This window comes from Ischnura elegans, chromosome 5 (genome assembly GCF_921293095.1).
Source record: "Ischnura elegans chromosome 5, ioIscEleg1.1, whole genome shotgun sequence".
Lineage (NCBI taxonomy): Eukaryota > Metazoa > Arthropoda > Insecta > Odonata > Coenagrionidae > Ischnura > Ischnura elegans.
Genome location: NC_060250.1, coordinates 90,050,204 through 90,077,656, shown reverse-complemented (window position 1 = coordinate 90,077,656; position 27,453 = coordinate 90,050,204). Strand labels below are relative to the sequence as shown.

Genomic DNA, 27,453 nt, shown 5'->3' with positions numbered 1-27,453 from the left:
TATAATGGACGAGGGGTTAAGTTGATCGTTTCTTCAGAGGTGTCAGTGGTTTCTTTTTGGTATCAATATAAGCTCCTTGAATTTACCTCGTGCTCAACCGGTAGAGTTTAGATACTTATTAGGTACAGAGTTACGTAAACTCAATTCTTTCGGGTTTCCTTATACTTTATTGTTTCCATCACAAAGTTCATTAACCTAGCGAATGTCCTTAGACACTAAATTAATGTCAAAATGAAATCATTCTCCCCCAACGGACAATGCAAATTGTGTTTTTATCATGTGAATCCATCGCCAGGTCCATCCCTTATTAGTTACACTCTAATAGCCGGGCCTACCTCATTTTCCAGATTTTTCTTCGTTCAACACCTCTCCTTCCTCGACTCTCCACTCGTGCACTTCCACCTGGCTAAGCTGAAAGCGAGAAAATGAAGGCAAGTAAGGAGAAAACGGGAGTAATCACTTCGTTTCACAATGGGCATGCTACAGGAAGAGTGGACTGAGTCATTTGCCGTCGTTAGTCGGTTGAATGGCTTAAACTCACAGTTCTGAGGCTATCTTAGCACTTAGCCTCGAGGACTCGGGCCCATTCAATGCTTCCCGTCGAAAGAACGGAAGCTCGGAATTGATTTATCGCATCAAACTTGCCCTTCAAGTTTCAAGTTCAGAACTCAATGGCATAGGAAGAGGGCATAATTGGTCACCGGATAAATACCGGATCGGTATTTACCTTCAAATTTTACAAAATAAATGCTATATCCTTTCGTCAATATATTCCGAGGGTTAAATTATTACGCTGAGGTCGATAAAGAATTTTTTGCTGTTGAGTTGAGATTTGATTTCAATGGAATTTGGAGACTTTAACGACTGAAAAATATTGTCACCCGAAAAAAGTAAATTTGGAAATACAAATTTATACACCTTTTGAAATACGGGCAGTATGTAGGGGAAATCGACTTTATGCACAGGTTAAAGGCTGTAACCTATGTCTTAAAATATCTATACACGTAAATATGTTAAAAGGCAAATATTTTTCCTTTTCGCTGCTTTACATTCACAATTTTTGAGATGCCAGGATATCCTGATAAGTAGAGTAGTTGAAAGAGCTTCGGTTGAACAGAATAGCCGGAGGATCGAGAAGAAAGAGCTATAGTCAGCGGAAAGAGAGGTAGAAGGTTTACCGATTTGAATTATGACATCACTTTCGAGGAAAATTGTAGATGCAGAGGATTTTATGAGATACAATAGTTTCATAGATTTTATTGATTTATTGATTAGTTATATCAGGAATAAAAATGAAAATTCCTTAGTGAAGATGGGTGAATACTCGTCGAAGAACAGTTATAAATCTTTTCTATCACGCCTTCCTGTTGTCAAACCCCCAAACCACGGCTAAACACTATTACTCTGACAGAAAAGACGGCAGTAATAGGGAAAAGTGAATATAATCTAAAGAAAGGCAAAACGGCGTTGTCTTACAATAAAATAACATTAAGAAGTGGATCGTCAATTCATTCCTGGTGAACATTTATTTTTCCCATTTATTTCATTCCTGTCTATACTTATTTGTAATTTAATGTTAAATTTCATACCATCAGCAATATTACATTGGTTCCGAATGAAAGCGAAAGAGAAACTGAAGGTAGAACAAGTAAGGTGAGATCCACGGCCTCCATCGTCAAGCAGAAAATAGTCTCCGTAAAAATAATATTCGTAACGTTGGTATTACGTCTCAGGTACGAAACAAAGTAACTGGTATACATCAGTAACAAACGCTCTTTTAAAAAACATGGAGTGTTTTGACCACGGGGAAGTGAAGATGAGAAAAGCTCCGGAATAGTCCGGGTTAAGTTTTCTACAGAGCCATTCTATAAATTTTATGATTAACTAGCAGGTCATCCGGCGTTGCTCAGTAAGGATAGTACCCAGAGAAGTGGGAAACTTGGAACTTTGAACTCATGGTCACATGGGATTTTTATGTTTTTCCCTTTGAGCTTGTCAAGAGGTGTGCCTACCCGGCAGGATGTCCAACCGCAGAAGTTGTATGACGTGACGTGACAAACGGCACTGGGAAACCGACGAATAGGACGCGTCGGACACAACCAAAGGTAGCAATACTGGATTTGAAAGCATAATATTCACCTATGTACTAACTTTGGTCAAAATCCGTGCAGCCTAATGGAAACTCATAGCGGACAGACAAACAGACATCCTCTTTTATATACAGGACGTTGCAAAAAGAATACAGGTATTTCGAATGTATATATTTTTTTAACTTTAAGGCATACAAATATGAAACTTCACATCTAAATTTACCAACTTCTCAAGTTTAGCTTACATATCTTCACTGCGTCTCCATTAGCGACACGAATAATAACACATCGATACTCAAATTTCACCCAAACTCGGAAAAGCATGTCCTTTATCACTGATGTTATGGCAGTACGGATCTGGTTATTCACCTCTTCCAGGTTTTGTGGTAGTGGTGGTACAAAAACGTTGTCTTTAACGAAACCCCACAGGAAGAAGTCACAGAATGTCCAATTCCGGTGACAGTGGAGCCAAGCTGAGACATGCTAAGTCATCAGCTCCTTGTCGACCAATCCAACGGTTCCGTAGAGTTTCACTCAGATATTCATGCTATTGGCGACTCCAGTGATGGGGGTGCCTCGTTTTGTTGAAAAATGAGCTTATCTTCGTGAAACCTCGGAGACAACCGCGGAGCAACAATTGAGAGTTTGGACAAAATAATACTTAGTAATACGTGTATTCTTTTTGAAACACCCTGATAAAGATTTCCATAGCTCATTCATCTACATCTACATAATACCCTGCGAGCCACCTCTAGGGTATTTGGCAGGGGATGATCAATCACCAGTATGCAGAATGCAATTGGACTCCACATGCACACCACACAGTCTAAAAAAACGTCACGCATACTGACAAATTATACTACCATATGCTGTAATAAATAATAATAAAATTAAGAAACATGCATTAAGTTTTACATAGGTTAGTAGGCTACACCACAAGTCATCTAATCTATTTATGAGTTCTATCGCTGCCGTTATAACCTCTTATTGATCATGGAAAAAAGACATTCTGAATCTGTCTGTTCTACAGTCTATCTCTCTCATTTTATTTAATATGATCTGATCTTCCGTAGTATGTTGGCGTCCGTAAAATAAGCTCATTGCAGGTATCAAACCAATACATGTCCCGGCAACGCATCTACTAACTAACAGTCATCCACTCCGATGGTAGGGATGCTGTAAGGTTGCGACCGAATCTTCGTATCTGTCCCGTAATCGAGCCAATTCTTTCGTGCCGCCCCTCCCATAATTCCCACACCGGGTGGCCGAGTGGTTCGTTGGCTCGCGGCTAAAGGTCAACGGGAGCCACGAGGAAGGGGAACCGGGAGGCTTTTGTCGTCCAGCCGGTCCACGGGAGGAAAAAAACGACGCCATGGCGTGGCGTGACTTTCAACTAACACCAAAACCACGGATGAGTAATGCCAATTCATTTCCATTTTTTTTTTAATGAACGGTGAGATTGGAACTGAATCCATTCCATCAGGTGAGCGGCTCTGACTCATGTAATCAAGCGACAACCTTAAAGATTGGATATGGTATGATGGGTTCCGTATATTTGGAAGACGAATCACTACCGATACTTTTTGATGAGGTACCTTTCACTTGCTTAAAACTGACGCTATTCTCTTGAAATTTTATTATTATTATTATTATTATTAATATATATAAAAATTAAGGAACAAGTGGATTATTCGGTCTAGTGATAACAAAGATTGGTTTTACATAAGTCATTGCATGACGCTGCAATGTAAAAAAAATATAATAGGGGTTGAGAAGCCAAGGGGTACAAGTGCATTTTATTATTAACAGAGTTAGGTACAGACATTGATAAAAGAGATGTACTTAAACTGTGGAAAGAGTGGAAAATCATATGAACTACTGAATAACTAGTCGAATTCGTTTGTTTTCTTTGCCTATTTTCTGTTCCTAACTTTGTTTATAAAAGAAAATCACTTGTACCCACCGGCTTTTCCACCTCTCATATACATGGAGAAACACATAAGCAGTAATACAAAACAAACTTTAATCTAAACATAGTAAACACAAAAATGAGGGAGACCCTTAAATTCAATATTATTTAACCTTCTCATGAAGGCCTTTTGGTTAAAGATGGTTCAAAAACTACCTTTGATAGAGCGTTTCAATCCCCTAAGCCTGTATCACAAATTTGAAACTTTTACCTTTTAATTATTTTCTCGGATGTCCTTTTTTAAATATTTGAGATGCAGGTAAATGCAAACCAAGGCCAACTGTAAACACTCCGAAATTTCCAAGACGAGAACGATAAGTTTAAGGAATGGAGGGTTTGGACCCGGGCCCAATGGGTGGGAAGCCAACACTCTAGCTACCACACCAACCCAAACCACGTAAGAATAAAGACAAAATACGACCAGCCCAGAGTGAGTGAAGGAGGCGTTCTCATAACTGATAGTCATTGCACGTTGCCAATGCCATAGAGCAAGAGATTTTTTTACAATCGATACCAATTCTAACTGTATTTTCAATTTTTAAAACTTTAAAAGGGCCATTTGTAATTCCAGCAACTCTTTTCGCCATAATTTGGTCTTATACGTCAAATTAATTTCCTCTTAAGCAAGATTTTATATTTGCAGAGTTTAAAATCCTTGATTTCAACGGTGTGTAGTAGTGACGAAATCACTCTATTCATATGAGAATGAGATAGTAACTCGGGTGGAAAGGTCTTTATCATTCAAGACCCTCTCCCATCGCACCAGCCTTGTCATCCACTCTTTCTACTTGACGGCATTGTAATTGGAGCTGATATCAATGAAGGGATTAGTAGGGAAAAGTGGTTATAGTCCAAGGGAAGACTTTAAGAATTGGATCGTGAATTAATATCTTTTTAACATTCATTTTTCGATTTGAATTCATGGATTTCCATACTTACAGCACAATCTCTGTAATCCGGCCTTACGATAATCCGACATGTCCAGAAATCTGGCATGCAAGGCTAGCGACCTCCCTTCGGCTCATATAACTTCGACAGTTTTAAATAAAATACTTTTCTACATAAAGTAAGTATTTGTTTTATTATTTTGTATGCAGGTGTTCATCAGTTCATAAGTTGCTTGAAGTTTTGGTTATGCGACCCACTGAATCGGGAAAAGAGATTTTCTTTGCAGAGTCACAGTGGTGTTCAGAGTTCATTCTGCCTTTATCGACCAAATCGTTATTATTATCGTAATTTGGTTATATATCTTATACTCACATCCTAAGAAGTAGGGAGATTTGGCGTCATTATTTGTATTAAATTGCAAAATTATACCTTAAAAAGCTTTTTGTGCGCTGTGCTTGTTTTTTGTGTTTCCAATAAACCGGCCATGAACATACATGTATGTTCATGAAACCGGCTATGCCTCGGCTGCATATTGGTCGGATTACCGATAACGCACTTTATTTTCAATTATATGTTACATTCCACACCATTAGTAACCTTACATTGATTTTGAAATAAGGTGAACGAGAAACCAAATATATTTGGTCCGCGAGGAAGATAAAATGAGAGAAGGTCCGGAAGTCGGAAATTGCCAGCACCTAAGAATTATCACTCAAGGTCATTTGTTTAACATCTCATTGGGCGGACAACTTTTTGTCCCCCAATAGCTCAAATGATGGCATCCATATCTTCATCATGAAAATTTCTCAGCCATTAGCTCATTTATGAGAAAAATTGGTTACCTTGCAAATCCAAGCTGTCTTCGATGGATATTTTTCCTCACATACTTTTCGCTTGACAGGATTCACGCATGTTGACGGTGCAGATATTTACCATATTTTCTATCTGTCCATGAAGGTTTGTGGTTCATTGATATTGTTTGGTATTCCGTGTAGAAAGCCGTTCGTTCCAGCTTTGTCTTGATCTTTCGCTCCGGAGAGTAAAGCGATGAATCACCCCTCATCGACCACCTCGACAAGCAATACGACGGATTGGCACGGCAATTTCAACGACGATATCCGTCACTGGCATTAGTCATACATTCGGTATGGTCGCGGTACTCGGGAATTCAGCGTGAGGCGCTGCCTCAGTGAAAATACTAACGAGAGGGATATTCGGGTTCTGTGCATGGGACGAAAATTGAAATAGCAACACTTCGAAGACGAAAATCGCCGCGGATATGCACGCTACCGAAATGGCGATTTTCGTTTATTAGTTTATTTTTAGTAAGAGGAATAATATCGATTATATGAAAAGTATGAAAATATTTTTTCCACTTTGCATACGTAACTTCAACATTCATTTACTTTTCTACACCTCGGAAATTGAAAACTACCTTTCAGCCATTCAAATAAAATCAAAGAATGGGTAAACTTAGAGCTGGAACGAACGAAATGGGTAAAGCTGTAACGAACGGCTTTGTGCACGGAGTACCAACCGATATCAATGAACCACAAACCTCCATGGACTGATCGAAAATACGCAAAATTTCTGCACCGGCAACACGAGTGAATCCTGTCAAGCGAAAAGTATGAAAGGAAAAAATTATCCATCGAAAACAGCTTGGAGTTGTAAAGAAACCAATTTTAAAAAGCTATTTTTAATGCAAAGGTACCGTTCTCTCTAAAAAAAAAGACAATGAAGTGCACCAATCAAATATTTGGCCATGATGAGATGAAGAAGACGATCTTTTCGCCGTTCTCATCGTTTTTCGCGTGTTCTTCTTCACTCTTTTGACCATAGAAACTAAACATTTACGTTTAAACACTGTTTAATGATTCATTATATTAGTCTAACAAATAAAACGATATAATACACGACCCTATGAGCTCCGGCAGTATTTCACACAAATGCCTTAAGTTCAGCGTTATACCTATTTTGCGCCGATAGTAGTGTTATTGAAATGGTTCATGATTCAGTAAGTGATACATTTTCTCATTACAGATACCTACATAACATTTTCCCTGGTAACTGAGTAACATCGTCATCATCACAAATTACCTATTTGGAAGTAAATTCAACAAAATTTTAATTTTAATCACGTAAATTTTTTTTGTAACCATTGCATTTCTGTTAAATTTTTTGCAATAATAAAAACCTCTAGAGAAATATCATGGTGCAAAATAACTTACCAGAGAGAAAAAAATTATTCTGGTTTATGCCCTTTTTTGTCACGAGAAGTGATATTTGATAAGATCAAGCGGTCGGCAGTATTGAAATTCGTTTCTCACGAAAACTCTTTAGAAGAATCCCATTAAAGAATTATGTTATGTTTAATTTAATAATAAAATCAATAGAATAAATCGATATTTTTACATTATTTAGCCAGGGATTGGCACAGCATTGGTTGGGTTTTGATTGTGTTTTGAAGGGAGGAAGTTATATAGGATAAGATATTCTATCCTTCAACAATATTTACCAATATTCACTGACAGATTTTCATTTTACAATAGAACTAATCTTAAAGTCAAAAATTCTATCAAAAGAAATAAAACCTATCAAAGCTATAATATCTCCTTAAATCCCCTATACCTACAATTTCCCGTTATCGAAAGTGATTTTATCATTCAAATAGGTAAACTTTCTACCTCTTTTCCCCCTGGATATAGCTCTTTCTTCTCCTTCCTCACGCAATCCTTATCTACAAAAGCCCTTTCTACCACTCCATACTTCAGAACATCCTGAAAACGCAAAGATGGTAAATGTCAAGGAGAGAAAAAATAACACATGTACATTTTTAAACATTTTTTGAGACGTAGATAGAACACAATTTTTTAACTTGCGCGTATAGTTTATTTCCTTAAATATTGCCCTTATTTTAAAAAAGTATATAAAGTCGAATTCCTATACTTACTCACGCTTGAACTCTGTCATTTGAACACTTCTTTTGCGGGTCACAAGTGTTAGCAGTCGTTAAAGGCTCCGAATGCCGTCCAACTCCAATCTGAACTCCAGCAAAAAAATCATTATCTACCTTAGCATTAAAATTCAAGCCTCAGGATGGACTGACAGAAGGAAAAAGCACTCATGTAGTTAATTTTGATAGTAAATACCGACCCAGGTATCCTGTTTTAGTGGTTCCTCTCGCGTAAATTCGTGCGCTGAATTCGAATTAGTCAGCTGCTCAACTAAAAAAAAATATCATTTCAGAACTGTGAAGTGTTGTTCACTGTAAGGACGTAAATATTGATAATAAATAAAATAATTCTGAGATATCTCAGCCATTAGGGAATTTAGAATGACTAGAGGAGAGGATTCAATTTCAAATACTTCTCTTAATTAACAGGCACCTTTGTGTGAATAAATGAGATCGTCTGACAAATCCAACGTCTTTGGTAGACCTTAAGAACACAATATTTTGAGTCATTAATGCATAGATTTAAAAAGCTATTAAAATACGTAATACCTGAAGGTTTCCGAAATTTGAGTATGAAGCAGCATTCAATGAAGCTAAAGCCCAGCTAAGCAATGTTTCATATTTGATTTGAAAATGCACGAATCACAGGTTATAGTTAGCACTTTTTTAAATAACTGGCCAGAAAATCCTACGGCTCGGGAAAGAGTAGATTAGGAAAACCTATATAAGTATTTTTCACTCCACTTAACCTCATCCATTTCACTAGCAACTACCCTCTTATGACCAGAAAATATCCGATTCCCAAATCCTAACTTCAAAGTTATGTCGATGAATTAGCCGAATTTATCCAGCTATAGATTCAGTCAAAAAAGATTTATTTTTGTTTTATACGAGTGTAGCCCAGATATTAATGTATCACGTTTTTTCTTCGACATTTATTTATCACACATTGCGAAAATTATACACACGAAAGAATGATATCTCTGCCACACACCCTATTTTTCACGTAATCTCCGTCCAGTTTTATGGCCTCCCTCCAGCGCGAAACAAGGGCATGTAAGCTCTGTTGGTACCAATCCTTGTTAAGGTCACGGAACCATTTCTTCTCTAACAACATTGTGTGTGAATCACTCCCTAGTCGTCCTCATCCTGTAATACCCCAAACAAGTGGAAGTCCGAGGGAGACAGATCAGGGCTGCAGGGTGGATGGGGTGGTACTGTCCAACCCTATTTTGTCATGAGTTCAGGAGTCCTCAAACTTATGAGGGGCCGAGGGTTATCGTGTTGAATCAAAACATATTTTCGGTTGGTATGGCACCGAGGTCGCGGAGAGCGCTTCTTGAACCGAAGTCCGTGGTTCCATTCCCGGTGTAGATAATTTTTTCTAATAGCAATTCAAGTAAGAAAAAAAATAACATGTTCCAGATTATGATGTTCATGCTTTCTTAGTTACAAAATATATATTTTCTTGTATATTATAACATGAACAATGAGTCTAAAATTTGACTTTGCTCAAATATCATGATTATTCTGGTATAACATTTTCAGGGCGATTTGTGTCCATTAATCACTTGTGATAAGTTTTGCCTTTATAAGCAAATAATCTTTTTTCTGGAATATACGCTCCTCTGACCAATGTCTGCTTTTCCGGAGTTCAAGCTAACTGTTTGAGGGTATAATGACAATACTTCGATGACCACCCCGAAATCTACCTGTATATTACTGGGGATCGGGTTGGTGTGGTGTCTAGTGTTTTGGCATTCCACCCAATGGACTCGGATTAAAATCCAGGCGATGGCAGAGAATTTTCAAGCACTCCCCGATCCTAGTTTGAGTTTTGTTTGGAGAAATTTTCAAGCTCAACACTCCGTCCGTCTGATGGGGCCGCGCCTTTCGTTTAGATCAGACTAATGCCAACGCTGGGATTATCTCCATCCTTCCTTCTATACCCTTCCCCCTTGGCGCAAATGACCTCAAATGTCAGTCACCCTCTTTATATATCATACCATACCACCACCCGCTTGTTGCTCAAGATAAAAGGAATGTTATGAAACAACGGGAAGATATTCGAAAAATGCTATTCGGGCTTCCTGCCGGGTGGTCTCTCTCCATTCTGCCCGCACGGCTGCCATTCGTGCCCACCCGGAGACCACCCGGCTGGAAGCCCGAATAGCCTTTTTCGAATATATTCGCCGGGAAACCATCAGATCTTGCTAAACGGAAAGACATGATTAGTTCACAGTTCCATTTATATTAGGCATAAAAATAAAAACACATTTTTTTCAAAATAGAGTTCTGTAATGACAACAATGCACCATTGTGAATGAGCATAAATTGTACATCCGTTTAAATACAGATTAGCACCTTCGTATATCAGTAGACAGGTGGGCAGGAAGATCCGAACTTTTCATTTACAACGGATACCTTCCTCTCGATGAACAAGAAAATTGCCCTTCTTTTTTTCCAAGAAATTTGATTTCATCATTTTAAGTACACATTTATGACATTTTTAGAACAGATCCAACAATAATGAACAATGTACAAAATTTTTACCAATATTTGGCAACTATAATTACAAACTTTTCCTTGGCACAATAATTTACCATCCTTTGATTTTATTCAAAAGATCCAATTATATAGCGGGAAAAGGTATAAACACCGGCAAGCATACGTTATGTACTGCTTGCTCCCTTGCCCAATTATGAATCTATGAGCAAGGACCACAATTTTAACACGAGATTTCAAGTAGACTGATCTAAACTAATCCAATGACTGCAATACAAAATAATGTTTAATTGGTGGTCGCTTAGGGCAACGTATGGCACATTGAGGCAACTAGTACCATCAAATGGATTGTATCTTGGTAACGATTGATGGTAAAAATAATTTTCGGGCACTGAAAACTGTATGTATAATTTAACTACTAAGATGGTGATACTTAGGGCTACTTGAGGTGTTCAAATATTGGGAACGACTTATTTTTAGCGGGGTCAAATGTATCCACGATATCCAGAGAGAAGTTGAATGGGCGAATTTGTACATGTAGGAGCGTCGAGAAGCTCAGAATAAATACAATACTCTCCACGGTGGTCCCAGGACTTTGTTGGTAAAGTTTGAGTACATGAGAAATGTATTAAGCACATGGGATTGAAATCTAATCGGCGTAACTAATAATGGCTTAAGTAAGTTTGATAATCAGAGGAGGTTGGTATTGTTGACAGAATTTAATTAATAACTTTCAATGAATAATACCAATGGCTTGGATTGTAGAATTTCTACCAAAAAGGAAATTTCATTAATAATTTTTACACCACTCATTCCAGATATAAGAGGAAAAATAAGAAACTCGAAAGTCAAAAAAGATAGAATTTTTTAATCTTTTTCGGCCAGCAAAATGCCTGAGATCACTATTGGAGAATACTAGAAGACATAATAGGAGAAACATTGAAAGGAAGAATCATTCGAAAATTGAGCACATAAAAGTGACTCTGACTGTTACATTAAATTTAGGGTGGTTTAATTTAAAATTAAAGGTACTTGCGTTGTTGCACCATTCGCCCTGAGAAATTTCTCTTAATATTTTTACAACGATTGCAATGGAGGGTGTACGACGAATTTTCTTCTATGTATGATGATGAAAAATGCATTTCTGAGATATGTAAATTTGTCACAGAACTTGATCGCAGCAAATAAAATATGAATATGTATAAGATTAAAAATACATGGCATTAATTTACACTGAATACCACTTCATCACTTGCGAGAAGGCATTACAAGCGGTGATGATTCAAGTACATAGTTAACATTCGGAACACGATTTAGATCATGAGGTTTGATAAAAAAATATGGATCTTACCCCAGATTAAAAAGGTACACTATTGACGACAGAAAATGTTAAAAAAAATCTGACTAAGTAGTTCCCAACAGAGTGGGCAATTGGCAAAACAATAAGACGGCAGTTTATTTTTTAATTGTAAACGTTTGCTATGGTAAAATATATTACATTCCTTGGACAAACAGCATAAAATAAATTCAACATATAAAATGGAATGGCAATTAATATGTCGTCAAAATATATTCCTTTTCTCACAACTTCTAAAAAAATCGAAGTAATACTGGATAAGGCACTGGATGGCGATGACATAAGTTCATGACAAGTAAATCACTCAGTGGTGTAAATGCAATTGGAACGCCATTATGTAATTTATTTACAACGATACAATTTTTTCACTCCCTGAAGCGTGCGATTTCATTGAAATCTTATTTGTAATTACCTTTTAATATGTGTACAGGACTGACGCAGTCTTTCGCCTGCGCACTAGACCTCAGAAATTAGTAGTTGTTAAAAAAATGATCGCGTTATAAAACGATATAAGTATAAAACATTAGTATGGGTGAGCGGAATTCTTACGAATCAAACGATATAAAATATTATAAAAATAGACATTGTAAAACTTCAATAACTTGTAAAACGTTATAAAAATCTCTATGTACACACATATGCACGTAGAACTCTTCGAATGCACCATTATATATTACATATGCATAACGTCTGGAATGTCTCTCTTTACTCATCACATATTTTTAAGCCTCATAAACGTCATAGCTTCGGAATTTGGGCGAAATCTTCAATTCCTAAATCTAGTACGCTCGTAATTAGAAGGTAAATAGACGATTTGTGTCCTAAGGGCGCATTATTAATGTTTTCTTCCGCTTCGAACAAAGTGGAGGCTTCAAATATCTCACATCTATCTAGATTTAAGTTGAAATCACCCTAACAATAGATTGCACATAATTTTTTCAGGATTATGAATTTCGAAGCCGATTAATACGTCAAACGGAAATATTTTCGCGAATATAAGGGGAGTAGTCGATACGGACGGCGCGTTGTATGACTTTTTTTCTCTGTTGTCTTTCCTTGCTATAACTATAAATGGCACTTTTTTCACATTCAGGTTTCACAGCAATTCTTCAGCTATTTGAAAAACTGCTCACAATTTCTCACCTGTGTTTCAATCGATCGACATTCGCCAACGCGATCCCAGGTATGAACCATCAACTCTAAGCGAACCTTCGTAGTACTCCAGCCCAGAGGATAGTAGTAGAATCAATCTAAAGGGTAGTCTAGGAAGATGAGATTGTAGAGTTCCTTAAACCGCTTAGCGGCTGAATTAATGGAAAATACTTTCTGTCAACAAGGAAAATAACTAAGTACATTTCAGCGCGATTCAGTGAAGATAAGTAGCAAGCTATTTCTTTGAGTACATACAATTTTTTCATAAATGATTGCCATCTGAAACAACGGTTTGAATAAACGAAAATGGTTAATAGCTTGATAATCGAAAATAGTTAAACTATGATTGATCTTGAGAATCACTGTCACGTTGCGGGAAAACCTTCTTGGCTTTTATAGACAGTTGGAGCAAACAAGCAAATCTCAACATAGATGTTTGTATACTCTGAAGATGAGAGGTATAGAAAGACGGAACTTAGGCTTGTCTAAATTATGTCAAAATAATCAATACTAAGATAGAATGAGACAGAACCCAAGACAATATGAAAGTCTCAATTATTTCTTCTATTAAATCCGATTAGCATTCAAGGGGAAGGAAAAGCCGACGATCGAATTACTCCCGATTACCTCCTTGTTTACGAAAACAATTCGAGGATCTAAATTCGTACTAAGGAACACGGTTTAAATGTTTTTCACTCTTCAAACTTGTACTTCACGATGCATAGACGTAGCATAAAACAAAACGACTGTCAGGAGAAGAGAGCCAGGAAATGGGGGTGTGGAAGAAAGTTGGTAAATCTTCACGTTTTCGTGAAAATCAAGTCTACTGGCAAGATGCAGTTTTGCGCACTGATGTTCGAACGGAGGTAACGTAAATAAAAAAAAATGTCTTCCAAATCGAGACGTCCTCGAACACGGCACTGCACATTTCTTCCCTCCCGCGTAGATCTTCCCGTGTGGCACTCCGACGTCATCTGGGTCGAGGGTCCGCCCATTTTCGTCGAGGGGCCCTGATTTTCGATCATTTCGGGGCCTTGGGTAGGTGTCTGCGCATGTGCAGGGCGAGGTGATCGGAGCGCGCGAACGAACGGTCGCAGACTTGGCACTTGAACGGTTTGGCGCCAGTGTGCTTCCGGTAATGGCGGGTCAGCTCGTCGGACCGCGCGAACCTCCACTCGCACTCCGGCCAATGGCAACGATATGGCTTCTCCCCTGGAAAATTGAAAAAAAAAAGAGACAAACGTTAACTTTTGGATCAAAGAAAATGTACAAAGCATAAATATGAGAAAAAACTGGGATTAAACAAGAAAATCACTCTCAATAGTCTTTTGCACTTCTTTATTTCTACCGGCTCAGGTTTCGGGACATAATTTTATTTTAAACAGTGGCGTATACAGGGGGGTCAAAGGGGACCTCCACCCAAAATTTTATCAAACCTTTTTTTATATTTACTAGTTTCATAGTTTTTTTTTATCCCTAAATGTCTAAAATAATTCAATTTCAACTGTATTCGAGTATAAAAACGAAATTTTAGGCTCCAAATACGTAATAATTGGGTATTTAAAACTTTTTACACGGGAGAACGCCCAGGGGGGTATTCCATACTCCCCAAACCCAGGTCATGAACCCCTCCAAATTTGATGCTGAATCGTCCCTGATTTTCATGGCGAAGATGTCGAAAACTGGTTCGGCAGAATAAGAAATGTGGGAATAGGCAAGTGCTTTCATTATGTTCAATATCAAATATTTCAACCGAAACGCGCTGGAAACGGTATCTTTTGTTAAAAAAAACAAAGAGCCCATTTTGATAAAAAATAACGATGGCCTGCCACTTTTTATATATTTCTCTAGAAACAAAATTTATGAAAACGACCGAATTTCTGCAACCACTGCATACCTTTTTTAACATTCTTATCTTGGGCGGAAAATTTAATAATTTAAAGCCATGATAATTGATAAATATTTACGTTTATGTTTATTTTTGTCAAATTAATAGTAGGTTTTCGAATTAAATTTGCCAGAGAATTAAAAACAAAATATAGACGTAGAATTTACAGCATAATCAATTCATCTAAGTCTTACGCCAATGATATTTTTTTTATTTCACAGTGTCAGGTGTCACAGTGTCTTAAGAATATCATAACCCAAAAATCCCTTGTAGTGAAAGCCACTGTCTCTTCCAAATTTCATATTTGTCCTCATATCTCCAAGCATTAGCATCCTCACAAGTTTGATCAAAGTCTGCGTAATGTATTATGCCGTGACTCACGAGTAGTGGGCGCCACCTTTTCTTACTTATTATATTTATGTTTTATAATTTATTTCTTCTGAGTAAATTTTAGTTTGTTTATTAATGCTAGCCAATGCTAAAGTTTTTTTTTACCAATGTAGAGGGTGAAAAAATAAAACTCGGATGTTAAAATAAATCAATTTAGTGTACCTATCATTGATAAAAATAATTGTTACATAAAAAATAGATGATGAGCTAGGAAAATGGCAATAGTTGTCAAGAAGACGCATTATTGGACCTCGATGAATTCTCAAGTAGATTCCTCGAGACAAACCAATTGAAAAAAATTTCCTTGGACAAAAACAAGGAGATTAAAATTAGAAAATGAATCATTTAGGGAAAAGTTGAAATTATCCAAAATGCTGTTGCCACTTCATATGTAAACTCCAGAGTAAGTAAATATAAATAAAAACAGAGGTCGATAGGAATCATTCGGCCTCAATAAAAATCTTAGATCATTTCTCAAAATGAACCAAATCAACGTATCGTACCTCATGCGAGGAACGTGGTAGTATCCAAGATTAAAATTAGAAATTTAAACTTTCGTGAACGAACTGAAATCAGCCATTCCCGGGCCAACTTTTGCATCCGTCGTCTGGCATCAGATACGCGACGGTACGGGACGTGCCGTATCATCACGGGCCCCGAGAAACCACGGCACGAAATTAAGCAGTACACGCGGCTGCCCATTGATGACTCAGTACGCCCGGAATACGTAATCCGAACACAGACGGTGGCCGCGCGTGTCTCGGCAGACCCTCACGCAACCGCAGCCAATTCTCGACCCCATCATCGCTGGATATGAGCACGCTGGACACGTCCCGCGGACCGACTTTACAATTCAGATGAGATGCCGCGATGCCAAAACTCCCTTCTCGGGAAACCGGGGGGGGGGGGGGGGGGGAAACTTTTATTATTCCATCCCCAGATATGTGCGCACATAAATACTTTGCACTAAAAATGTAAGCGAGCTCCTTGAGCTTTCAGTTGTAGCCTTATCGCTACCATCGCTGCCTCCGGCTGGATCAGGATGGTACATACTCGCGGAGGAAGATCAAGTGAGCGGCTTCCGCTGAGGGGATATAATTTTATTTTTGGAACGCAGAGCGTATTTCCCACGCCAGCCAAAATACGCGCCTCGTTCATGCTAATGATAAAAAATTTCGTGTAGAACAGTAGTTTCCAATCCGTAGAAAAATGCGGACCAACCAGCCTGAACAGAAAAAGTTTCTCGGCTTTTCCACCGGTTGATGTTCTCCATGTCACCCGACGTTTCGAGCGGCGACTTGCCGTTCATCCTCAGGGAATCCTCTGAAACGTCGGGAGACAAGGAGAACATCAACCGGTGGAAAACCCGAGAAACTTTTCTGGCCCTGATACGTCCGGAAAACCTAAGATCATTCACATAGCCTGAAATTAAATCGTGCACGAAGCCACATCCGTCCTCCTATTATACCTTTTATCAGGTCTTCGTTCGTCTGTGTGATACTGAATAATCGATCTCCCCTTTTTTGCTTCCTTTAATGATAATGAGCTTAATTTGATTTAAATATCTGAAATCCAAACGATAAACTTGCAAATTTACTACTTTATTTATTACGGCATATTTTCAGCTTTAACCGATGTCTAGTGCAATATAGTTGTTATAGTAACCCTTTCTTCTTCGTTCTTCTCGCAGCCAAACTCACAGATGATTAAGGAAAATGGTTTATTGGTACGCCAATAATAGCCTAGCCCTCCTATCTGCCCTATTCGATTCAACGAACAGTGTATACCTTTCAAGATCCACCTGTAATTTTATTTTTACCGTGGACTACTTCAAAAGTTGTAGATTTTTACTTGTGGGTGTTTGAGTGAAAATGAGATAAAATCTATTGCACAGACCTTTTTATTCGATTACACCAAAGTCAGACATTTCTGAACATCAATTTAACTAACGCAGTTCGATTAAAAACTAAACGCAGGGCGCATTTCCCACGCCGTTCACAATACGAAGCAAGACCCCATTGATGCTAATGATAAAAAGGTTCGTTTAGAACAGTAGTTTCCCATCTGTAGAAAAATGCGGACCACACAGCCTGAAATTAAATCGTGTACGAAACCATCTCCGACTCCTTACCAGCTGTAACCCTTCCTTAGTGATCTTCCCGTAGCAAACTCATAGTCAATTAAACAAAACTGTTTCTAAGTATATCAAGAATAGCTTAAGCCTGATCTATGCCTCATCGGTTAAAAATAAAATGCATGCCTTTCAAGATCCTTTCATATCTTCATTTACCCCGTGGACAAATTCAAAGGCTGGAGATTTTCACTTGTGTAGGTTTGAGTGAAAATAAAATATTTGAGTCGACCAGTTTCATCCATTTACGGACATCAATTTAATTTTGGATGGTTAAATTCTACATGGTTTCCTCGCCAGCCAATGAGTTTACCACTAATATAGAAACTAGATAATTTACACTCGTTTACGCCGTGAGTATGAGGGTTCGGAAATCTATACAAGCAGCTATATTATAGAATTTTCATCAGGTAATAGGAGATGTAATCGGTTATTTCTCCTCGTTTAGGTAAATTTAAGTTTCTATAGAAATCTCTGTCCCCTTGGGTCAGAGGGCAAGCATATTTCATCACTTCTGATCTGGAGACATCAGCATGATGGCTGGAGAGACTATGGCCACTTCATGATAACGAAACGCGGGGAAATGCCCGAAAGCTTCTTATATCATTGATAAATGACAGGAAATCCTCAAAATGAATTTCAATGAATGTTCAGAAAAATAAACTTTGATGAAGTTTACACGAAAGAAGAATACGGATACACAATGTCAGAAAAAAATTTAAAAATGGCAAAATGTATTTTTACATCATCCAATGATATCCCTAAGTATGAAATTTAAAAACATATTTCATATTTATACAGCAATATGAATGAAAGGAATAACACGGTTTTTACGTCTACAAAGCAGCTGAGATAGGAAGAAGCTGAAAAAAGTCGTAATAAATAAAGATTTAATTTTCATGTTTACCACTTGGATTCCAGATGTTTAAAAGTAACAGAAGCAGGCGTTATATAGTGGAATGACATTCTGAGTTTTAAAAATAACACAAAGATGGCAATATTCCACAGGTTTATTTTCCGTACAACGCGTTTCGACCGTTTGTTAACACCCTAAGATCAATTTTAAGTTGGAGAAAGACGAAAGTGGACAGCTGAATTTTTTAGACTTGAAAATATCCCTGACCAATGGCAATCACGAGTTCGGAGTGTACCGGAAGAAGTGCTACAATGACGCAGTGATCCCTATAGACTCGGTCCGTCCTATCACTCACAAACTGGCATCACTCCACTCTTTAATCCATAGGCTGGTGTCCCTACCCCTTCAACCGGTGGAATTCACAAAAGAACTCAACATAATTAAACACATAGCTCTGGCTAACGGCTACAGTGACGGTTTAATAGACAGACTTTTAAATAAAAAACAACGTGACGTCGCCATTAGAAATTTGTGCTCCCTCGGACCGCCCCCACTCGAAACCAAAAAGTGGTGCAAAATCCAATTTATTGGTGATTTATCGTACAAAATCGCCAAGTATATCCCGAAAAACAAACTTCGAACATGTTTCCACAATCCGATCACCTTGGGAAAGCTGCTTTGCCGCACGAAAGACAAGATCCCTCACCTCAAACAATCGGGGGTTTATAGAATCAAGTGCAACGACTGTAATAAAGTGTACATCGGTCAGACAGGCAGGAGCTTCGATACACGCATGAAAGAGCACAAGAAATGCTGGAAGAAAGGAGATACCACCTCTCTCGTGGCGAAACATCTCCTTGAGGAAAAACATTCTTGCGAGTTTGACCCGGAGATCGTCCACGTGGAGATGAAAGGCCGAAGATTGGACACTTTGGAGAAATTGGAAATTGTGCAAGGAGGCATTTCACTGATGAATGAACAACTATTTTTTGGACATTCCCCACTCCTGGCCATACCATTCCCGAAGCGCTCCACCCAGTGACACATACACTTCCCCAACTTCCCCTTCCACCTGTCACCCATCCGTTCTATATAAATACAACCCCAAAACCAACCATTCATTATTGTACTTGATAATGACCTAACGGTCGAAACGCGTTGTGCGGAAAATAAACCTGTGGAATATTGCCATCTTTGTGTTATTTTTAAAACTTAAAAAATCCGGATTTTTAACTCAAATTAAACTCGATACGATTGAAGGAAGCAAAAAAAGGACAAATCGAACATCCAGAATCACACAGTCGAACCAAGAAATCTCAAACGCCACTAGCAGAGGAGGATCTAAGCGTGAGGTAGTCCTAGTAGCCTTCTCTTGCTGTTGCCCCAAATTTTCACTGGTAGGGAAACGTAAATAGTGTGGAATCGTAGAATTTATTACTCCCTATCATTCATTCAACCACATCGTGCTTCACCTAAGATCTTTTTTTAAACCATGATAAAGGATTGTGATAAATCTGATTGGTGGCCTGTGTTCGAATCCCCAGTATGAGTAATAAACTTCTCAGGGATAATCGCATGCCTACTTCAGTTTTTTTAGCACTTATTTCCTCTTTCTATAAAACAATAATAGTAATGATTATTGTTAACATGATTTATTCTCGAATAGACAAATACAATTATTATTTAATGAATCACTTGTCCGGAATGTAGGGGCCCCTAGAAAATGGATTTAGTTAGTTTGATTTTATTCTATTTTACAGTGTGGCAGTATATATCCCGTATTCATTTGAATTCTCTAAAGACATGATTTGGCTCGAACCTTGATTGAATTCTCGAATATGTGCAACACTATCGCATTTCTAGGGCTCTTTCGCCGAGAAAACAATATGTAGCAGGCGTCGAAGTAGGCTGCTATCAATGAAGATTCGATGGAATGGTTTGGACGATGTTTATTGATTCGTTTACAATTCCACACTGAACTGCCGGCCGAAAGGCCGCAGTATTTATTCAATTTGCCAACTTCCAGTATGTTACTTTTCTTACTATCTTACTTTTCTTGAGCATTAAAGAAACTTCTAGCAAGCGGTGTGGCGGCGAGGCAGGAGGTGCGGCCGCCACATATGCCTCTCAAATATGTCAAAATCCTGACCAGAGAATCATATAAGCCTTTCTGAACGCCTTTAACAGTATCATTACCATAGTGATTAATAATAAGTTTGAGAAATAAATCGTCTATCCCGAATCATAGTCAATTAACTTGCTTAATGATAACTGATATTAAAAGATATATGACACTAGGGATCGGCACGCGATATTAATATCTAAACCTAATCAACACCTAAGCTTTATTCTTCGAGTAATGGGAAGATATTTTTACCTAATAGTTCATTTTATACTATTTTTGAAAAATCACGTTCTTTTAATCTATTTTATTCTATTTTTATGTTATATTTTTTAGTGTCGAATCATGTAATTGAATAAATCATAGCTATTAAAAAAAGTTCTGCCTAAAACTTGTAACTAACGACATCTATTAAAAATATTTTCCATTCGGAATTTTAGTTCATTAATTAGAGCAAAATGGAAAAAAAATTCAAATGTCTAATTACTGAGTATTGATTGCATTGTTATGAGAAGCATTAAAGTGTGCAACATTTAAAGCCGATCCGACATTAGGAGACGGGTTAATAACCGATTACAAGTTTCCATCAATGAAACAGGCAAACAGACATGGGCGTACCCAGAGGAGGGCAGGAGGGGACAGCTACCCTCTCCCCCTAGAAGCGAAAATAAATATACTTCAAAAGGGAAGTTTTGAAAAAATTTTCTTTTGAAGAAAAATGACATTAGTATCAGATATGGAACAAAATGAATCATTTTTTTCAAGCAAATGATTTTTTAAATTAATAAAGGGATGTCATAATTTTCTTTAAATTTTGGTTTTATTATCCTTTTCCGAGCTGAAAGGCTACAACTTGAACGACCACGGCTTGTCCCAACCCCCTAGTCTTGATCCTGGGTACGCCCATGCAAAAAGACGAAACAAGTTATGAAAAAGCGTGTAATGAGAAATGGCTTTAGTGTCTGATGCGCATTACCTGATGGGCACAACAAACCAATCGATGATGCGCACAAAGTGCTGCGTACAAAAAGCACCGCCGCCGGTGGAAAATCCACTGTTCCCAGCAATAAATTAAGGAGCTAAGATAGGAAGTGATGCATTTCAAGGTTACGCATGACGGAACCTTTGCCTTTTCAATGCCAATTTCATTACCGAAGCCATTAAAATGCTTCGTTAAAATTATCATTACGCCAGACGACTGCTAATTTTAATCAGTTGTAATCTGTAAATACCCTTAAGGCAACGAATTCACAAAGAAATTAGTAATCTAAGTAGTTCATGCATTTGGTAAGCACGGACATTTTATTGATAGCTGAAATATTTTTATAGACATTTGGTCTAACCAAAACCTTATCTCACCCAGTGAATCAGCCTACAGGTTTGTTTGATTAGGTGAAGTTCGGCATCCAATGGCCCAGCTTAGATACCACTCTGACCAAAAACCAATGCATAACAAAACATATCTGACCAAAAACCAATATATAACAAACATCAAATTTGTCTCGAGGAACATTTATACCGACACCGCAATAAGTGTAGTAGGACTCGCTTTCGCTCACAGGGGAAGCTCTGCTGCAGCCTGCGGTCTTTTCTGGTCATTCAGCCTGTTCTTACCATTTGAGTCAGCCATTTTTTTATGAATCGTTTTTCTTCGGTGATATCTAACCTACTGAAATTGAATCCTAGGAATAACAAACAGCAATTGGCTGCCAGAATTTCTGATTGTTACAAGGTATGGATTAATGGCTGCCGCCAAGAGGAAGCATAGAGGAGACCCATTTCCATCCCATAGAGGGCTAATTTTTGTTTTCGCTTCTGTCGCATTTTAATCGGTTTTCTAGATTGTCCGCGGCGCGGTGATGAGTCCAATGCGATCCTTTTTACCCAATATTTTGCTATATAATGTTTGTCGTTGCGAGGAGTAGCATGGAAAAGTAATGAATTTCATAGATCACGTCATCATGTGCAAAAATGTCGGTTAATACCCCTAATTATAGCTTATTTCCCTGTGAAACTCGGATCAATTTGTCCGTCAGCTACACGATTGGCGACTTTTGTAAACCCTTTTAAATGCGCGGTGGGTGACAACACATGTAGATGCCGACTTGAGGATCCTCTTTAGTAATATTCGTGGCAGCCGCAATGACTTTGGTGCCATTAAAAGGATTCTCCACGATGTTTAAATTCCTCATTATCATCGATTTTTGCACCCCCAAATGCACCCACAAAGAAGAGGCATAGAGGCAGTTGGAAATACTGCAATAGATAGAAAATTTAGTATTCCGACAATATTTGCTAGGGTTTCCGATGATTTTAGAGGAGGTTGATTCTATGACTCTTTGTTGTATCTCGCCTCGTTCACCCCAAACATTTGTATGAATCAATCAGTCAGAGCTCGAAAGTTTTTTTTTTCTTATTATTTTAATAAAGAAAGAGTTTTATAGTATATCGATAAAGACTTTTATTGGTTTTAATCTTTTACAAAGAAAAGGTATGAAAGTATAGATTTGCTACAATGATTAAATGCAACGCAGTCTAAATATTTCCCCTATGGAAGTTGAATCCTTGATAATGATAGTTTTCTTTTCATCTGCCACCCTGTCGGTAGTGCTATTCTGTCGGTGCCGTCACACGACTATTAGCCACCGCGCTACCCTGATGTTAAGAAGTTTGAATGAAGAAGTTTTTCCCGCAATGAAGGCCTATGGCATGGTGCTAATGGGGACCTTCTCTTCGGCCTCTGACCCTCCACTTCTCACCTCACAATCACATTTAAAGGCCGTTTTACACGGGGCACGGAATTGCGCAGGTTAGAGCTGCATTGATTTCTAAAATGGCGTGGAATTGCGCGAATGCATGAACGAAATTAGAACAGGGGCTATTCTGCCGTCTCGCATCCACGCATTCTCGCATGTGTTCTAGCAATTCACCGCTTTACGCGACGCAATTTTAATTGCGCCTTCGCACGTACGTCAGATTGCGCAATTTCGTGTACCGTGTAAAACGGCCTTAAGACTTGAGGCGCTCCCAGTCTAACGGTCGTGCCGTCAATTGCGTGTTCGCTTTCCAAATCACTCGGAGGCAAAAACTCCGCCGACAAAGCCACGCCTGACATCTCGAGCAGACGATGAGGCGTCGATAAAATCAGAGGAGTTCAACGCGTGGGAAAATGATCAACCAGGAATACGCAAAAAAGGAATACCGAAGGTAGGATGAATATAATATGAAAAGGAACGATCTTGTTTCATATTTATAATTAGAGTGAGATAATTTTACTCATGCGAACTTGAATGAATCTTTATACAATATTTGTAAATTACGTAAGTAAAATTAGAATGTGCAAAATTACGTATTACAAATTTACGTAAATTCTCATCGATAAACTGTGCATTATGAACACGTATTGGCACGAATGGAAATAGTGTGTGATAAAAATAACATTTACTTAATGTTAGTGGTAATAATGCTCACTTATTGCTTCATTGCATTATTATCTTATGGAGACAGTTTTGTTTCCACAAATACTAATGCACACAAATATATAAAACGTTTAGCAAAGAAAATATAAGAGTTAATAGAGAAATAGCAAACTTTCTCTTAGCTTCTAAAAAATTAAAAGCAGCTAAGTTGTGAGTAAGTCAATAGAATGTTGAGTCGGGAAGAAAAAGAGAAAAAAACTCATTCCACTGTGTTTGATAATCGTTCACCTAACACTTAGTCGGAGGTTAGCTCTACCCTAGCCTATCAACCAATCATCGGGCTGAAACACTTGAATTTACGATAACATAGAAGAAAATTCGCTTAGCAATCAAACGGACGAGAGAAATAATTTTGCAGTTTCTCACGGAGAACTTTATTATTTCCAATATATTGAGTTTTCTTTTCTTTCTCATGACCTCCATGAATAACGTAGTTTAGTAGATACCAAAATTCTAATCTCTCCTTTTCAATTAATTTACAGCTGAATTCTTTTTCTATTTTTGTATTATTATTCTAAGAACCATTTTAATGATCTTTTACGCCATTATGCATCAACTTTATGTACTCATATTCTTCATAGCCCTGATGAAGGTATATGAGTACTTATACTGAAACGTTGGCAGAAATTTGCATTTAAATTCTTCGAGACCTGCACTCCGAGACACCGATCAACGTCCATTATTTTCGGAATAAACACTAAATTTTCCTTAAAATAAACTAGAATTTCACTTCCTTGATTACGGGACATTAATTTAAATGTTGAGATTGTGCGACAGTAAGTTCGAATTGTGATTGCAAAATCTGGACACTAAGGGAGAGAGTATACTCAATGAAACGAATGACGGAAAAAATCATGCTTGCGAATGACCGGTTTCTCTGCTGGGGATTTTCCCGTCCAACTCAAATGCCCAGTCACCAGAAAGGAAATGCCATCGCTTCCAAGAACGGTGAGGGTTGATCAGATAGGAATAACAGTTCCATAAACGGAAGAAGCAATCACTGTTCATCATTTTGCGGACACAGAAAGACACATATTTCATTATACAACAGCTAGGGTTTTGTTCTACGATGATGCTGAAGATAATAAAGCGGTTGTGAATTCCGGAAAGGTAAAAAAAATAAGGCCGTCAAATATACGATTATGATTTTTTAACTGTAATGAGGAAAACTATTTAAGTACGGTATGTGAAGGATTTCGCTGAATTTCGTTTCAAGTATTCTTGATTATCTTGAAAAAGATCCCAAAGAACTCGATCATTACAGCGAATAATAATGATCGGTATGTCATCAACCTCTTATGGTGTTTTTCAGCAGGCCAAACAGTGTTATTTTCGCTGTTATTATTTAGTATGGACAAAACAAAACCTTGCGCTTTAAACAAAACAATAACAATACAAATAAAAGAACTTTCTTTCATAATTATTACGTGTATTTTTAAAGGAAAACTCTGAAAAAAATTAAGATAAAACCTTAAATGATTGGGAAACAGACGATTACCGATTAAATTTTCAATTTCTAGGATTCAATGTACCCATGCGCAGAAGCTGTGGTCAAGGAGAAAAACGACAAGAATTTCACTTTAGGTTTTACCGTAAAATCCCTGTTCACATTGCAAAATCTCAAATATACTCAATAATTAGGGAGGATATTACAATATGTGCTCACTATCACAGTATCTATCCCGTAGAAAATAAAATAAATATTTTCTCAATCAGGGGTGCGGCCTGGAATTACGGCTGGGGGGGGGGATTTAGGTGCAACTAATACCGGTGTATGTGGAGGTATGGAATATCCACCAGGATAAGGGGTAGGTGCGAGATAAATAAATTGCGGAATTTTAAGATAAACGGTTCAAAATGGTGAGTTTTACGGCTTTCTGAGGGATAATTTATTTATCCTTACACTATGCTACCTATTAGTAATACCAATCCAATTAAGTAAAATGGGTTAAACTCAAATATTTCTCTGAGCTATGGGGGGGGGTTTATCCCCCAAACCTCCCCCCCCCCCACGCTGCGCCACTGTTCCCAATTACAAAAAAAAACACTGATTTTACCGAGAGTCACACAAAAAGTAACGGAAAAAGAATATACTAAAATAAAAATTTTCAGAAAATATGTATGAAAATCACCTATGATTGCCTTATTAAAGGAAAACCTCAACGCCTTTCCCATCATTAGTCTATCCTACCATAGCAATGAAGTGAATAATTTCATTCGACCGATGTACGAGAATCGAGCAAAAGAAAGCCCCTTTCCAGAATTAGAAAGAAATACATGGTTCTTTGCATATCCGTTAGTATCAATGTATTTGTGGGTAAATGTTGGTAAAAGGAGGACGAGGATGACGTCTAGATGAGGTCATGGCATAATGATGTCATCTAGCGAACAATCGTAAACTTCTTATGCAGTTATTCATAAGAGTACACACCTTCCTCAAACAAAACGACTCGATTCAGCAGAAGTTTGTGTGTCTGGGAGGCAACATTTTACTTTTTATGGCTGGAATAAACTTTAAAAAACTTCCTAAAGTCACAGTGGTTGGTATAGCATTAAATACAATACTCCGAGTGCATGAGGTCACACTGACGAGCATTACCAATTTATCGCAATATGCCCGACCGCATATTTGACTTTGCTTCCGTTTGAAATCAACATCAAAACGCCAGTTAAAAAAATATGATGATTTAGAATTCAGAAATGAATTTTTTCATATTTTTAATGCGAAACATTAAAAAAAAAAAACAATTTTTAGACAGTAAAATGAAATCGTCGTCAAAATATTTCTATCGAAAGAGCCAGCAAGACATATCGGATCAATGCTCTTTTTCAGATCACATTCTTACAGGTGTCTCTAGAGAGTAAAACATGTGAGGCGAAAATTATAAAACTAAGGAACAATAACGCTTCCATTATGAGCAACGCCAATAACTCACAGAAAAACGTTATATCATACCCATTGATTATATAAAAAAGGGCTTGCTTGCAATAAAAAACGTTATGTGTCACTTTGTTCTGCAATTTCGTTTTACATAACGGCTTTATCGTTAAAAAATGTCATTTATATACAGGGTGGGGCAGAATGGACTCCCTGATTTGACGGGTAAATTGTGAAAAAACTAGCAAAGATAGTTTTAAAACGTTTATACTTCCCAAAACTGCATTCAATGCCATTTTATTTTTATTTGAATTTGAAAATTTGTTCATCCAGTTGACGACCTTGGCGAGCGATGCACATATTGAGTCGTTCAAAAAAGTTTTCGAAAACTCTTCTCAGCATATCTTCTGATATTCCAACGATGATATCTGTTATTGCCTCCTTAAGAGCTTCCAAGGTCCTTGGTCGGACTTTTTAAACCTCAGCTTTGAGATATCCCCAAAGAAAAAAATCGCATGGACTCAAATCCGGGGAGCGAGGGGGCCACGGAACTTCGCCTATTAATGAGTTCAGGCGGCCGGGAAACTGTCTTTGCAGAACTTGGCGTGAACGAAGGGCGGTATGAGCCGTGGCACTGTCCTCTTGAAACCAAAAGGCTTATGTGCCATATTGCTGACCATATTCTTCCATTTCAGGTTGAAAAAAGTTCTCCAGCATTTCATAATAACGCTTAGAGATAACAGTAACAGCTAAACCTCGAGATTCAAAAAAGTGAGGCCCAATAATGCCTAT

General features: G+C 37.8%; 1 protein-coding gene across 2 annotated transcripts in view; it reads right to left on the bottom strand.

The window, feature by feature from the left end:
- Positions 1-10,374: 10,374 nt before the first annotated feature.
- The window catches only part of LOC124159238 (Krueppel-like factor 8), a 167,953-nt gene continuing 150,874 nt past the window's right edge, over positions 10,375-27,453 (bottom strand). For both annotated transcript variants that reach the window (XM_046534909.1, XM_046534910.1), the window contains one exon: positions 10,375-14,129. In XM_046534909.1, coding sequence (XP_046390865.1) covers positions 13,939-14,129 — 191 coding nt within the window. In that variant the 3' untranslated portion in view covers positions 10,375-13,938. The remainder of the gene's footprint in view (positions 14,130-27,453) is intronic.